The sequence below is a fragment of the Salmo salar genome, chromosome ssa06, assembly GCF_905237065.1.
Source record: "Salmo salar chromosome ssa06, Ssal_v3.1, whole genome shotgun sequence".
NCBI classification, from domain to species: domain Eukaryota; kingdom Metazoa; phylum Chordata; class Actinopteri; order Salmoniformes; family Salmonidae; genus Salmo; species Salmo salar.
In genome coordinates this window covers 3,280,563-3,295,388 of record NC_059447.1, presented here as the reverse complement: position 1 = coordinate 3,295,388, position 14,826 = coordinate 3,280,563, and the positions used below count along the sequence as shown (strand labels likewise).

Genomic DNA, 14,826 nt, shown 5'->3' with positions numbered 1-14,826 from the left:
AGAAGAGAGGTGGAAATGTTTAATATTGATCACAATATGACAGTACAGTAATAGATGGAAGAAGGCTGTACTGGTTATGTTTCTATGTTAGACACGCTATTATCTCCCATCAGGCAGTACTAGTTATGTTTCTATGTTAGACACTGTTGTCATCTCCCATCAGTCAGTACTAGTTATGTTTCTATGTTAGACACTCTGTTGTCATCTCCCATCAGTCAGTACTAGTTATGTTTCTATGTTAGACACTCTGTTGTTATCCCCCCATCAGGCAGTACTAGTTATGTTTCTATGTTAGACACTGTTGTTATCTCCCATCAGTCAGTACTGGTTATGTTTCTATGTTAGACACTGTTGTCATCTCCCATCAGTCAGTACTAGTTATGTTTCTATGTTAGACACTGTTGTTATCTCCCATCAGTCAGTACTAGTTATGTTTCTATGTTAGACACTCTGTTGTTATCTCCCATCAGTCAGTACTAGTTATGTTTCTATGTTAGACACAAACCTTGTTTTGTATCAGTCCATGTTCTTCATCATTAAACTCACTAACTGCACTTGATCCTGACCCTGCGTCTATGTTACACTTTATGATCAGACACTAATCATTCTATGTTGTTACTACTGTATGATGCTGAGAGAACAGGACACTAATCATTCTATGTTGTTACTACTGTATGATACTGAGAGAACAGGACACTAATCATTCTGTTGTTACTACTGTATGATGCTGAGAGAACAGGACACTAATCATTCTGTTGTTACTACTGTATGATACTGAGAGAACAGGACACTAATCATTCTATGTTGTTACTACTGTATGATACTGAGAGAACAGGACACTAATCATTCTGTGTTGTTACTACTGTATGATGCTGAGAGAACAGGACACTAATCATTCTGTGTTGTTACTACTGTATGATACTGAGAGAACAGGACACTAATCATTCTGTTGTTACTACTGTATGATACTGAGAGAACAGGACACTAATCATTCTGTTGTTACTACTGTATGATACTGAGAGAACAGGACACTAATCATTCTGTTGTTACTACTGTATGATACTGAGAGAACAGGACACTAATCATTCTGTGTTGTTACTACTGTATGATACTGAGAGAACAGGACACTAATCATTCTATGTTGTTACTACTGTATGATGCTGAGAGAACAGGACACTAATCATTCTGTTGTTACTACTGTATGATGCTGAGAGAACAGGACACTAATCATTCTGTTGTTACTACTGTATGATACTGAGAGAACAGGACACTAATCATTCTATGTTGTTACTACTGTATGATGCTGAGAGAACAGGACACTAATCATTCTGTTGTTACTACTGTATGATGCTGAGAGAACAGGACACTAATCATTCTGTTGTTCCTACTGTATGATGCTGAGAGAACAGGACACTAATCATTCTATGTTGTTACTACTGTATGATGCTGAGAGAACAGGACACTAATCATTCTGTTGTTACTACTGTATGATGCTGAGAGAACAGGACACTAATCATTCTATGTTGTTACTACTGTATGATGCTGAGAGAACAGGACACTAATCATTCTGTTGTTACTACTGTATGATGCTGAGAGAACAGGACACTAATCATTCTGTTGTTACTACTGTATGATACTGAGAGAACAGGACACTAATCATTCTGTGTTGTTACTACTGTATGATACTGAGAGAACAGGACACTAATCATTCTGTGTGTTACTACTGTATGATACTGAGAGAACAGGACACTAATCATTCTGTTGTTACTACTGTATGATACTGAGAGAACAGGACACTAATCATTCTGTGTTGTTACTACTGTATGATACTGAGAGATCAGGACACTAATCATTCTATGTTGTTACTACTGTATGATACTGAGAGAACAGGACACTAATCATTCTGTTGTTACTACTGTATGATGCTGAGAGAACAGGACACTAATCATTCTGTGTTGTTACTACTGTATGATACTGAGAGAACAGGACACTAATCATTCTATGTTGTTACTACTGTATGATACTGAGAGAACAGGACACTAATCATTCTGTTGTTACTACTGTATGATACTGAGAGAACAGGACACTAATCATTCTGTTGTTACTACTGTATGATGCTGAGAGAACAGGACACTAATCATTCTGTTGTTACTACTGTATGATACTGAGAGAACAGGACACTAATCATTCTGTGTTGTTAATACTGAATGATACTGAGAGAACAGGACACTAATCATTCTATGTTGTTACTACTGTATGATACTGAGAGAACAGGACACTAATCATTCTGTTGTTACTACTGTATGATACTGAGAGAACAGGACACTAATCATTCTGTGTGTTACTACTGTATGATACTGAGAGAACAGGACACTAATCATTCTGTTGTTACTACTGTATGATACTGAGAGAACAGGACACTAATCATTCTGTTGTTACTACTGTATGATACTGAGAGAACAGGACACTACGCATTCTATGTTGTTACTACTGTATGATACTGAGAGAACAGGACACTAATCATTCTGTTGTTACTACTGTATGATACTGAGAGAACAGGACACTAATCATTCTGTGTGTTACTACTGTATGATACTGAGAGAACAGGACACTAATCATTCTGTTGTTACTACTGTATGATGCTGAGAGAACAGGACACTAATCATTCTGTTGTTACTACTGTATGATACTGAGAGAACAGGACACTAATCATTCTGTTTTTTCTACTGTATGATACTGAGAGAACAGGACTATGGGTGCATCTCAGCAATCTGAAGTGGCCTCCTCCTTTATCTGGACTCATCTGAAAACACAAGACAGGTCAAAGTAACAAGGTGGCTTCCTACCTGGACATTACTTTCACCTGTCAAGTACTCTCATGTCAGTTGAGATGAAGGAAATTAGTTAAAACTCCACTGGAATGCCGTTGCAACTGGTTATTAGTGGGAAACTCATATATCAATCCACTGGAACGCCCCTCTAACTGGTTATTAGTGGGAAACTCATCTATCAATCCACTGGAACGCACCTCTAACTGGTTATTAGTGGGAGACTTGTCTATCATCTCTGAGCTCTGACTTCTCCCACATGCTGAACTCTAACTTCTCATACTAAAGACATTACCTCCATAACAGCATTGGCATTATCTAAATGCAACAACAAAACAATATTTATAAAAACAGTCTATTAATGTGGTTGTTGAACACTATAATGTATTAAGCAGCATGACAGCTGTACTTTCAGTTTATGGTTGATGCAGCTTGTTTGCCAATATCCAATCAGTGTTCTCAACTAGTTCAAGACACATGAAGGCACACAACTCATGGCTCCCAGTTTACAAGTAGTATTTTCTGAGCTTCCTACTTGATATGAACACAGCATCAATTACAGGTTGGACGAGTTCCTCTGCTCAGACATTGCGGACTCCTCCAAGATCTTTCAACACATGGATAGATGTTTTACGTATCAGCTTACCACATCATATGTTATAACAATCTGGTGCCTGACTGCACAGTCCATGACGTGGCACGGAACCATTGGTTGACATATGCAACATCTGAGCAGGGGAACACAACCGTTAACTATCCTAACACTGCCTTTACAATCAAAGATGGTGGATGAATGAAGATGTCACACTCAGGCTGTTTACCATTGAACGAATTTGTCACAGTTCCGGTCTACTTAAAGTGGCAATCAGAAGTTGTTATATTCATTAATGATATGTACCAATTCAGCTGTTTACTGAATTAGGGGTGGGGCTCATCCCTCAGCTGTTTACTGAATTAGGGGCGGGCTCTATCCTCAGCTGTTTACTGAATTAGGGGCGGGGCTCAACCCTCAACTGTTTACTGAATTAGGGGCGGGCTCAATCCTCAGCTGTTTACTGAATTAGGGGCGGGCTCAATCTTCTGCTGTTTACTGAATTAGGGGCGGGCACAATCCTCAGCTGTTTACTGAATTAGGGGCGGGCTCTATCCTCAGCTGTTTACTGAATTAGGGGCGGGGCTCAACCCTCAACTGTTTACTGAATTAGGGGCGGGCTCAATCCTCAGCTGTTTACTGAATTAGGGGCGGGCTCAATCTTCTGCTGTTTACTGAATTAGGGGCGGGCACAATCCTCAGCTGTTTACTGAATTAGGGGTGGGCTCTATCCTCAGCTGTTTACTGAATTAGGGGTGGGCTCTATCCTCAGCTGTTTACTGAATTAGGGGTGGGCTCTATCCTCAGCTGTTTACTGAATTAGGGGTGGGCTCTATCCTCAGCTGTTTACTGAATTAGGGGCGGGCTCTATCCTCAGCTGTTTACTGAATTAGGGGCGGGCTCTATCCTCAGCTGTTTACTGAATTAGGGGCGGGCTCAATCCTCAGCTGTTTACTGAATTAGGGCTCTATCCTCAGCTGTTTACTGAATTAGGGGTGGGCTCTATCCTCAGCTGTTTACTGAATTAGGGGCGGGCTCTATCCTCAGCTGTTTACTGAATTAGGGGCGGGCTCTATCCTCAGCTGTTTACTGAATTAGGGGCGGGCTCAATCCTCAGCTGTTTACTGAATTAGGGCTCTATCCTCAACTGTTTACTGAATTAGGGGTGGGCTCTATCCTCAGCTGTTTACTGAATTAGGGGCGGGCTCTATCCTCAGCTGTTTACTGAATTAGGGGCGGGGCTACCACTTTGTTATGGTTTCGGCTGCTGATTGACACTTTAAGGGGTGGCTGTCTGTTAGTGCTATGGGGATCCTTGAAACGTCCTTACCCTTACCCTTAACTTAACCCCTACCCTAACCATAAGCCTTAAAAGGGGAAGACTGGGACAGAGCTGCTGCTGTCTCCAAGTCCCAAACCAGACCTACGGTAGCTTGCAAACTTCCATTTACGGATGACATCTTCTATTTACCTTCTTCTAGGCTCGCTGTGATGTAGACACAGATTTCATCATAGCCATGAACGATTTACCTCGAAAACAATTGTAGGCTTCACAAGAGTTGTTGCAACAAAGTCTCACACTCAATACGTGCAATTATTTACAAAAACTATTGCAGCAGATTTCGTGCATTTTTGTGAAACTTAATCTGTGCGACTTCATTCGTAGGAAACTTTCAGAAAACTTCAGAACAATAATTTCAAAGTTGAAGCAATGCATGATGGACAATGGCGTTCTACACTGCCTTTTTTTGTGTCCCACATTTCTATCAAAAAACAAACGTGTAAACCCAATATTGTTAATCAAATAGGTCATGCATTTTATACAAGGCTACATTGGAGATCGGTCTCCAATCTTGAGTGTTGCCAGATTGCAGAAAAGCACCAGATTGGTCTGTTTCTTTGTTGTTGATGGTGGTATAAACTATAAGGAGTCTATGGTCAATTGGGCCTAAGCCTAATCAACACTCAATTCCTGTAATAACATGCAAAAAGTATTGGAGCAGATTTTGTGAATTTTGGTGTCCCACATTTATTTCTTATTATTTAATTATTTCTTATTTTAATTCGTTTTGAAGTATACATTTACAGTACAGTGATTCATCATAGAGGGAGTGTAGCCATCATCATGATCATTATAGTCCAGCTCCCCTACCCATTCCTTATGTTCCTTTGAGTCATGCTGAGTTCACCTGCTGGTCGGAACTAGGAAACATACCCATTCCTTATGTTCCTTTGAGTCATGCTGAGTTCACCTGCTGGTCGGAACTAGGAAACATACCCATTCCTTATGTTCCTTTGAGTCATGCTCAGTTCACCTCCTGGTCGGAACTAGGCAACATATCCATTCCCTATGTTCCTTTGAGTCATGCTGAGTTCAACCGCTGGTTGGAACTAGGAAACTCTGACATTTTCCACTTGCTAACTGGTAGTAGTTATACAGGACAACAGAAGGGTCTGGGTCAACGTGTGTCCATTCCCCATACCCATTCCCTATGGACCTGGTAGTTATACAGGACAACAGAAGGGTCTGGGTCAACGCGTGTCCATTCCCCATACCCATTCCCTATGGACCTGGTAGTTATACAGGACAACAGAAGGGTCTGGGTCAACGTGTGTCCATTCCCCATACCCATTCCCTATGGACCTGGTAGTTATACAGGACAACAGAAGGGTCTGGGTCAACGCGTGTCCATTCCCCATACCCATTCCCTATGGACCTGGTAGTTATACAGGACAACAGAAGGGTCTGGGTCAACATGTGTCCATTCTCATACCCATTCCCTATGGACCTGGTAGTTATACAGGACAACAGAAGGGTCTGGGTCAACGTGTTTCCATTCCTGACCACTGTGGAGTGTGCCAGTAGCCTACTGTGTCCATTCCTGATCACTGTGGAGTGTGCCAGTAGCCTACTGTGTCCATTCCTGATCACTGTGGAGTGTGTCAGTAGCCTACTGTGTCTATTCTATTTGCAGTCAACTAGTATAATTAGTGCTGGTGAAGTACCTATGGGGATTATTATTAAGGTTCTGGTCATCTGAGATACCAACAAGTAAACAACAAACAAGATAACTACAGAATGAAGAAACTAAAATCAATAAATTAATAATTAAAACAATAAAAAAATATTGCAAACATTTTTATATCAAATTGTTTGGTTGCTTTGAGACAAATGAGTCTTAAGACTTCACAATATTATTTACAAGGAGCGGTTCCCATCTTTTTCACATACATCTGTCTGCAGTTTTATTTTATGGGTGATCTTTTCCATTAAATACATTTCTTTCACTCTACAAATCCACTGTTCCATAGTAGGAATGTCTCCATTCACCCAATGCTCTGTAATACATGTCTTTGCTGCAGACAAGAGGATATTCAACAGGTTGGCAGCATTTCACCGCACCTGCGTTAACATCGGCTAAACATATGTACGTGACCAATGCAATTTGATTGATTGTTTGTATGTAAAACATTTACTTTTGACTAAGTTCATCATTACAACCTTAGTAGGAGCCTCTCCAAGCTCTCGTAGTGGGCATCTGAGTGTGTCACTTTATACACAGAAGATCTCTGCTAAACATAGAATCACATGGTTTCTGTGACCGCCAAAAACTTCAAAACAAACTGGACTAGAAATACATAGTTGCCAATGTTTTTGCAATTGATTCAAAGAAGTGACTTGACTGGGAGACCCATGAGATGACAGTAGGCTTTTGGTTTCTCCCCCTCTAAAAACAGAAATAAATCATTCTAAAAAACAAATTGGCTTTATTTACAAATTAGTAACAATGTCTCACCCCATGTTCAAGAATTTCTCGCTAATTTTACTTTATTTGAAAATGAAATCATCTCCAGGTTGTAAATCCCAAACTCAAAAAGTAATTGGTGTCACGTCCTGACCATAGTAAGATGTTATTTTTATGGTAGAGTAGGTCAGGGCGTGACAGGGGGTGTTTTTCTATGTTTTGTATTTCTATGTTCATGTTCTAGTTTTGTATTTCTATGTTAGTTTTGTTTGGTATGATCTCCAATTAGAGGCAGCTGGTCATCGTTGTCTCTAATTGGAGGTCATATTTAAGTTGGTGTTTGTCCCACCTGGGTTTGTGGGAGATTCATTTTGAGTTTGTGTATGTTAACGCTGCGTCACGGTTTGTTGTTTTTGTATTTCAGTTTATTTATGTATTGCATAGTTTCACAGTGTAAATAAAATGTGGAACGAAACACACGCTGCACTTTGGTCCACTCCTTCTCTTCTCCGTGACAATTGGAAAGGTAGATACAAATAATGTGTGACATTGTGGTTACAATAAAGAATGCAAACAAGATGCTGTGTTTTTATTTATAGTAGTGATGGAAGATGCTGTGTTTTTATTTACAGTAGTGATGGACAGCTGGAGGCATTTTGTATTTCTTCATCAACATCTTTATGCTTTCCTTAATGAAATAACGAGAAAAAATACATTAAAAATGAAATAAATTATGTTGGCCCAGAAACACCTCTCTGACATAGGGTCCAGCATATGATTTGATGATTTCTTCCTCAAAGAAATCTCGAGCCATGATTCCTGAAAAAGGAGGCAACAGTGAATTATTGTGTAAACACTATAGCAGGCTGTGAGGTGTAGGCAACAATATTTTATGTACCTTTTGCTTGTAAATAGCCAAACTTAAATATATATATATATATATATATGTAACATGTCTTACCGAGACTTTCCATAAGTCCACGCAAGTTTCTTCAACTGTTTTCTGACTGTGATTAGAGTGATGCTATTTCAGCACCGTTTCTTGCTGCTATGAGACAAGCATGGAGAAACTAAAAAGCTCAATTATATTCCATGATATTCTTTTTTTGAAAATGAAATAATCTCCAAAATATCATTATATATTATCAAGTTGATGGGACAGTTATATAGCCCCGGCACCTCATTCATGGCTTTGGATCAAAATAAATAAGTACCAACATTCTTTCTGATAGTCTTTAATAAAGAAATGTTTAGATTATCCTGACCTGGACACCATGTACAGTGTTATAATAGCCCATTATGGGCTGTTAGCAGGACAATATACCTTTACCAACACCTCTCTGTATTTTGATACTTTGTGGATGGGGCCTCCTGATTGGATGGGGCCTCCCGAGTGGCGCAGCAGTCTAAGACACAACATCACAGTGTAAAATGCGTTGCTACAGATGCAGGTTGCTACAGATGCAGGTTGTTACAGATGCAGATTGCTACAGATGCAGGTTTGAAACCTGTGCCGGCCACCACCGGGAGACCCATATGTAATTATTGGCAGTCACGTCATTGAACAAAAATATTTTCTGATATACTGTAGGTCTACCGTAGGCGACATGAGTCTCACTAGTGTTGAGTATTGTGCTGTTAAAAGTGGTGTAGGTCTCATTTATTTAAGGAGCATATTGTTAGAAGCAATAGGATTTGAAGCAATAGCCTACCCGCCGTTTTCGCTGCTCTGAGACAAGCATGTGGACTGGTCTTGATTAGTCAATGAGATTTTTATTTTCATTGAATCTCTGTTTGGGTTTTGGTTAGACTACAATTATACAATTAGAGTGTTGTACAGCGCCATATTTTCTGTTCCATCCTAACGGAAACCCAGAGGGTTTTTCATTTTTCTTGGAATAGAAGCAGCATAATATTAATCAAATTAATTAAGAAAAATTTCTTAAAATCAGTTCCGTATACTATGTTCTTACAAAAAAGGTTATAAATGCTCTAGTACAGCCACTATTGAAGGCTATCAAATTATTCTCAAAGACACCCTCTGCTGGTCAAACTAGCACTAACTAGCATTAATGGTTACAGTGGCTGACACTTAAATAACGTGCCATAGAATTCTGCGGCACCATGCAAGCTGTGCTGCAGTATGCTGCAACTTTAAAAAAACGAACCACTGTTCGCTACATGGTCAAAAGTATGTGGACACCCCTTCAAAAGTTGGTGCTGTCTTTTCAATGACATTACCTTCTAACTTTGTTAAACGAAAACAACCTTCAATCATTACTCATCATCCTTCTCTACAGGGGGAAATGGAAGCTCATCCAGAGTCCACAGCTCATCAGTCCCATCGTCCTCTGAAAGGAGCATTAAACATGAAAGCTGCTGAGATCTTATTAGCCTTTACTATTAGGAGGCACAGATAGCCTTATAAAAATAATAATATATAGTTAATAATAATCAGGCAAACTAAGCAAAAAACTCTGCACGCTGCAGCCCAGCCACCGCTGCAACCCCAACTTCTAAACAGGGATTCCAACCAAGTTGCAAGCATCCACTCTGGCTTTGGGGAATTTGTCTTAGCAGCAGTGGCAATGTTTTCTGCAAGACCAGTCACATTAGAAGAGTGATCTGGGAGAACAAAAATGCAACATTCATCGCCAATGATTACACAAGTGCACCCTTGACCTGCCAGAAGATAGTCAAGAGCCTCTCTGTTTTGTAGAGCTAACTTAAGCAATTCTTTTAGTTCCCCATTCAATTGTTTCAGGGCATTTCTACTAGCATTGCCAATTTTCTCTCTGTGTCTAGAGATGTCATGCATTTGGTCTAGGGCACATACAACTCCATACGCAGAGAAAAACACACCAAAGAACCTGGAGGCAGGTGCCTGAGCGTGAGTGACGTCAGCTAGAGACCTCTTATCTCTCCTCATTCCAGGAAGTTTGTAGTCTCTAAACAGAGCCATCAGATCCCTCTCATTATTTGGAACGGTTCTCATAGCTGTCACCACAAACCCAACAGTACAAGTACCTCCCCAGTTCAAGGGCAGGCTATAGTAAGCCATCTTACCACACAGCCAATAGGTGCCATTTGGGGCTCCTCTCAGAGTTGTACTATGTTTGTCAACCCACATTTTAAATGGTTCCTTATCTGCCTGACCATTCTCCTGTATTACTGTTAAATTGCAAGCATTTGATCCATTAAGATTCATAGTACAATTACATTTCAATTCACCCAAATGGTGGTCTCCATATCCTCTAATACACCAAGGGGCAGTCATCACCCCAGCCACTGAAATGGGTGGGATTGTGACATTACCAGGTCTCAGGTAATAGGATACATTGGGTTGATTATATACCTTAACATTGTTGGTCATAGTATTAAAAGGTATTTTTCCTGCCAATGCTATAGTAAAGTTTACCCCTATTGGGACTCCCATAAGTGGCAAGCCTGCCCCTACCTTAACCGGACCCATCCCACACACCCAACAGTCCTTTTCTTTGGAAGTCAGGTTGGCAACAATTTCTGCTCCAGATAAGAACAAATTGTCCTCATGTTGGTGAGGTCCCAGCAGGGCTGTCCTTCTACAATGACCATCTACTTCTAGGCCATTACTACAGGTCTGCATTGGTCCCTCTTGCTCAGGACTCCTTCTGTCATTACCATCTACTTCTGGGCCACTACTACAGGCCTGCGTTGGTTCCTTTGGCTCAGGACTCCTTCTGTCATTACCATCTACTTCTGGGCCACTACTACAGGCCTGCGTTGGTCCCTTTGGCTCAGGACTCCATCTGTCATTACCATCTACTTCTGGGCCACTACTACAGGCCTGCGTTGGTTCCTTTGGCTCAGGACTCCTTCTGTCATTACCATCTACTTCTGGGCCACTACTCTGGGCCGGTGATAGCCCCTTTAACTCAGGACTCATTCTGTCATTACCATTTACTTCTGGGCCACTACTCCGGGCCTGCATTGGCCCCTTTGGCTCGGGACTTATCTCACCCTCTGTCAGTTTTTCCACAAGAGGACAACCTACTGTTCTTATTAGCATTCCTGTGCTAACGCAGAGGAGGGCAACACTGCACCACCGGAACTGGTGAGACCCCATCTTCTTCTGGATCAGGAACTGGTGAAGCCCCATCTACTTCTGTATCAGGAACTGGTGAGACCCCATCTACTTCTGGATCAGGAACTGGTGAGACCCCATCTTCTTCTGGATCAGGAACTGCAGTGCGACAGGTGGGTCCAGGTATCTCTCTCAGCAACCTTTACCACAGTGGGGGTGGTCAGAAGAACTTGGTACTGGCCTCTCCACGGGGGTGCTTCCAACTATTTCTCCTGAAGTCTTTCATACACAACAATATCATCAACTATATTAATACACATAACAATATCATCAACTATATGAATACACATAACAATATCATCAACAGTTTGGGGCGGCAGGGAAGCCTAGTAGTTAGAGTGTAGGACTAGAAATTTAAAGGTTGCAAGTTCAAATCCCTGAGCTGACCATGTACAAATCTTTCGTTCTGCCCCTGAACAGGCAGTTAACCCACTGTTCCTAGGCCATCATTGAAAATAATCATTTGTTCTTAGCTGACTTGCCTAGTTAAATAAAGGTAAAATAAGAAACTATGTGATTACTGTGGAAGGACCACCAGAGGGCAGGCTGCTCCCATGGACAGTAGCCCAGCCTGGCATGTGAGTCAAGGTGATCAGAGGAAATTAAGCACAGCTGATGGTACTAATGAGCTATTCTCTTTCCCCTACAAAAGAGAGGGGAGAAGAAAAAAAAGTGTTTGCTTCTCCAAGGGAGAGGACCTACCTTTCGACAGGGAGACGAAGGGAACAAACTCCCTCTGGGGAATGGCCACCATCCGAAGGGAGCTCTCCACGGACGGATTGTTAAGGCGGTGACACACCTGTGATTTGTGTCACAGTTTAAAGATACTCTCGTTATGTACCTTGTTCTTGTGAAGAAGAAGATGTGTGTTTTCCATGGGAGATAATCCTTGATTGTCTTGGAGTGATTAAGAAGAAAGAAATACCTCAATAGAGAACTTTTTTTTTTCCTGACTCGTTTATTCCACCTTTCCGCTTTAGAGCAACCTCAAGGTACTTGGTCTGCTCACAATACACATAACAATATCATCAAGTATATGAATACACATAACAACATCATCATCTATATGAATACACATAACAATATCATCAACTATATTAATACACATAACAATATCATCAACTATATTAATACACATAACAATATCATCAACTATATTAATACACACAACAATATCATCAACTATATTAATACACACAACAATATCATCAACTATATTAATACACACAACAATATCATCAACTATATTAATACACATAACAATATCATCAACTATATTAATACACATAATATCATCAACTATATTAATACACATAACAATATCATCAACTATATGAATACACATAACAATATCATCAACTATATTAATACACATAACAATATCATCAACTATATGAATACACAACAATATCATCAACTATAAGAATACACATAACAATATCATCAACTATATGAGTACACAACAATACCATCAACTATATTAATACATAACAATATCATCAACTATATTAATACACATTACAATATCATCAACTATATTAATACACATAACAATATCATCAACTATATGAATACACATAACAATATCATCAACTATATTAATACACATAACAATATCATCAACTATATGAATACACATAACAATATCATCAACTATATTAATACACATAACAATATCATCAACTATATGAATACACATAACAATATCATCAACTATATGAATACACCTAACAATATCATCAACTATATGAGTACACAACAATACCATCAACTATATTAATACATAACAATATCATCAACTATATTAATACACATTACAATATCATCAACTATATTAATACACATAACAATATCATCAACTATATGAATACACATAACAATATCATCAACTATATGAATACACATAACAATATCATCAACTATATTAATACACATAACAATATCATCAACTATATTAATACACATAACAATATCATCAACTATATGAATACACATAACAATATCATCAACTATATTAATACACATAACAATATCATCAACTATATTAATACACATAACAATATCATCAACTATAAGAATACACATAACAATATCATCAACTATATTAATACACATAACAATATCATCAACTATATTAATACACATAACAATATCATCAACTATATGAATACACATAACAATATCATCAACTATAAGAATACACATAACAATATCATCAACTATATTAATACACAACAATATCATCAACTATATGAATACACATAACAATATCATCAACTATATTAATACACATATCATCAACTATATGAATACACATAACAATATCATCAACTATATTAATACACATAACAATATCATCAACTATAAGAATACACATAACATTCGTTGTCTTACCTTTTATCTCTCAATAGAAACAGAGTCTGAATGATCATTCGGTCGTCGAAAGTTACTTTTGTTTGCTCTGCTCATTTACATATCAGGTTCTGCCTGTTCTCTCTCCACTCCCTCTCTCTTTACAGCTCTTACAATGTGCCTTGGCATACATTCTACAACTGTCTGGAACTCTATTGGAGGGATGTGACACCATTCTTCCACAAGAAATTCCATCATTTGGTGTTTTGTTGATGGTGGTGTTGAATTGTGTTGAGACCTGGTGACTGAGACGGCCATGGCATATTGTGAAACATCAGCAAGTTAGCAGTCTTCATCACTGAAGCTCCTGCCAAACGTTCCACAACAATCACCAAGCGTTAAATTCTAAATTTTTTCTTATGCATTTTGCTATTTTGCCTCATGACTCCTGCGTACTTTATTGACAACAAACCTTCTTCATCCAACCATGGGACAGACTATGTTTGTTCCCACACTCGGGACTCTGACTCTCTATTGGTTACACAGACTTTTGGCCTCCCATCCTATTCTAACCACCTCTCACTGTCTTTGTATTCATGTTACCTGATGAAATTGCTGTACAATATGATCTTGTTGCCATCTGATGCACATTCAGATGTCATAAATCAACACTGCAGAGGTCTCCCTGTCCACTGCCGTGCCTTGATAGTGTTACTGTTGATGATATCTGGAAATGTGCATGTACACCCTGGCCCATCTACTGTTGCTAGCCCCAACTCTGACTTGTGCTCTGATATCTGATTCATTGATTTCTGCTCTCGTAAAAGCCTGGGTTTTCTGCACATTAACACTAGAAACGTATTACCCAAAATGGATCAATTGAAAGTGTGGGTTCACAGCTCCAATCCAGATGTGTTGGTCATTACTGAGACGTGTTTAAGGAAGAGCGTTTGAATACTGATGTTAACCTTTCTGGTTATAACCTTTTTTGGCAAGACAGATCTTCCAAAGGTGGGGGAGTGGCAATATTTACCAAGGATCACCTTCAGTGCTCAGTTGTCTCCACCAAGTCTGTCCCCCAAAAAATGTGATTTGCCGGTTTTAAGAATTAAACTTTCCAATAGCTCTTTGTTGACTGTTGCTGGGTGCTATCGTCCTCCATCAGCACCGGCCTGTACCCTACCT

At 39.4% G+C, this 14,826-nt stretch overlaps 1 protein-coding gene across 1 annotated transcript; it reads right to left on the bottom strand.

Annotated features, from left to right (window-relative positions):
* Nucleotides 1–7,866: 7,866 nt before the first annotated feature.
* On the bottom strand, nucleotides 7,867–13,871 carry LOC106589984 (uncharacterized). The gene is made up of 3 exons (XM_014180459.2): nucleotides 13,684–13,871; nucleotides 11,992–12,186; nucleotides 7,867–11,508 (listed from the first exon to the last, which is right to left on the bottom strand). Exon 3 carries the CDS (start codon nucleotides 11,302–11,304, stop codon nucleotides 9,589–9,591), a length of 1,716 nt encoding a protein of 571 aa, XP_014035934.2. The 5' UTR covers nucleotides 11,305–11,508; nucleotides 11,992–12,186; nucleotides 13,684–13,871; the 3' UTR covers nucleotides 7,867–9,588.
* Between the last annotated feature and the right edge of the window lie 955 nt (nucleotides 13,872–14,826).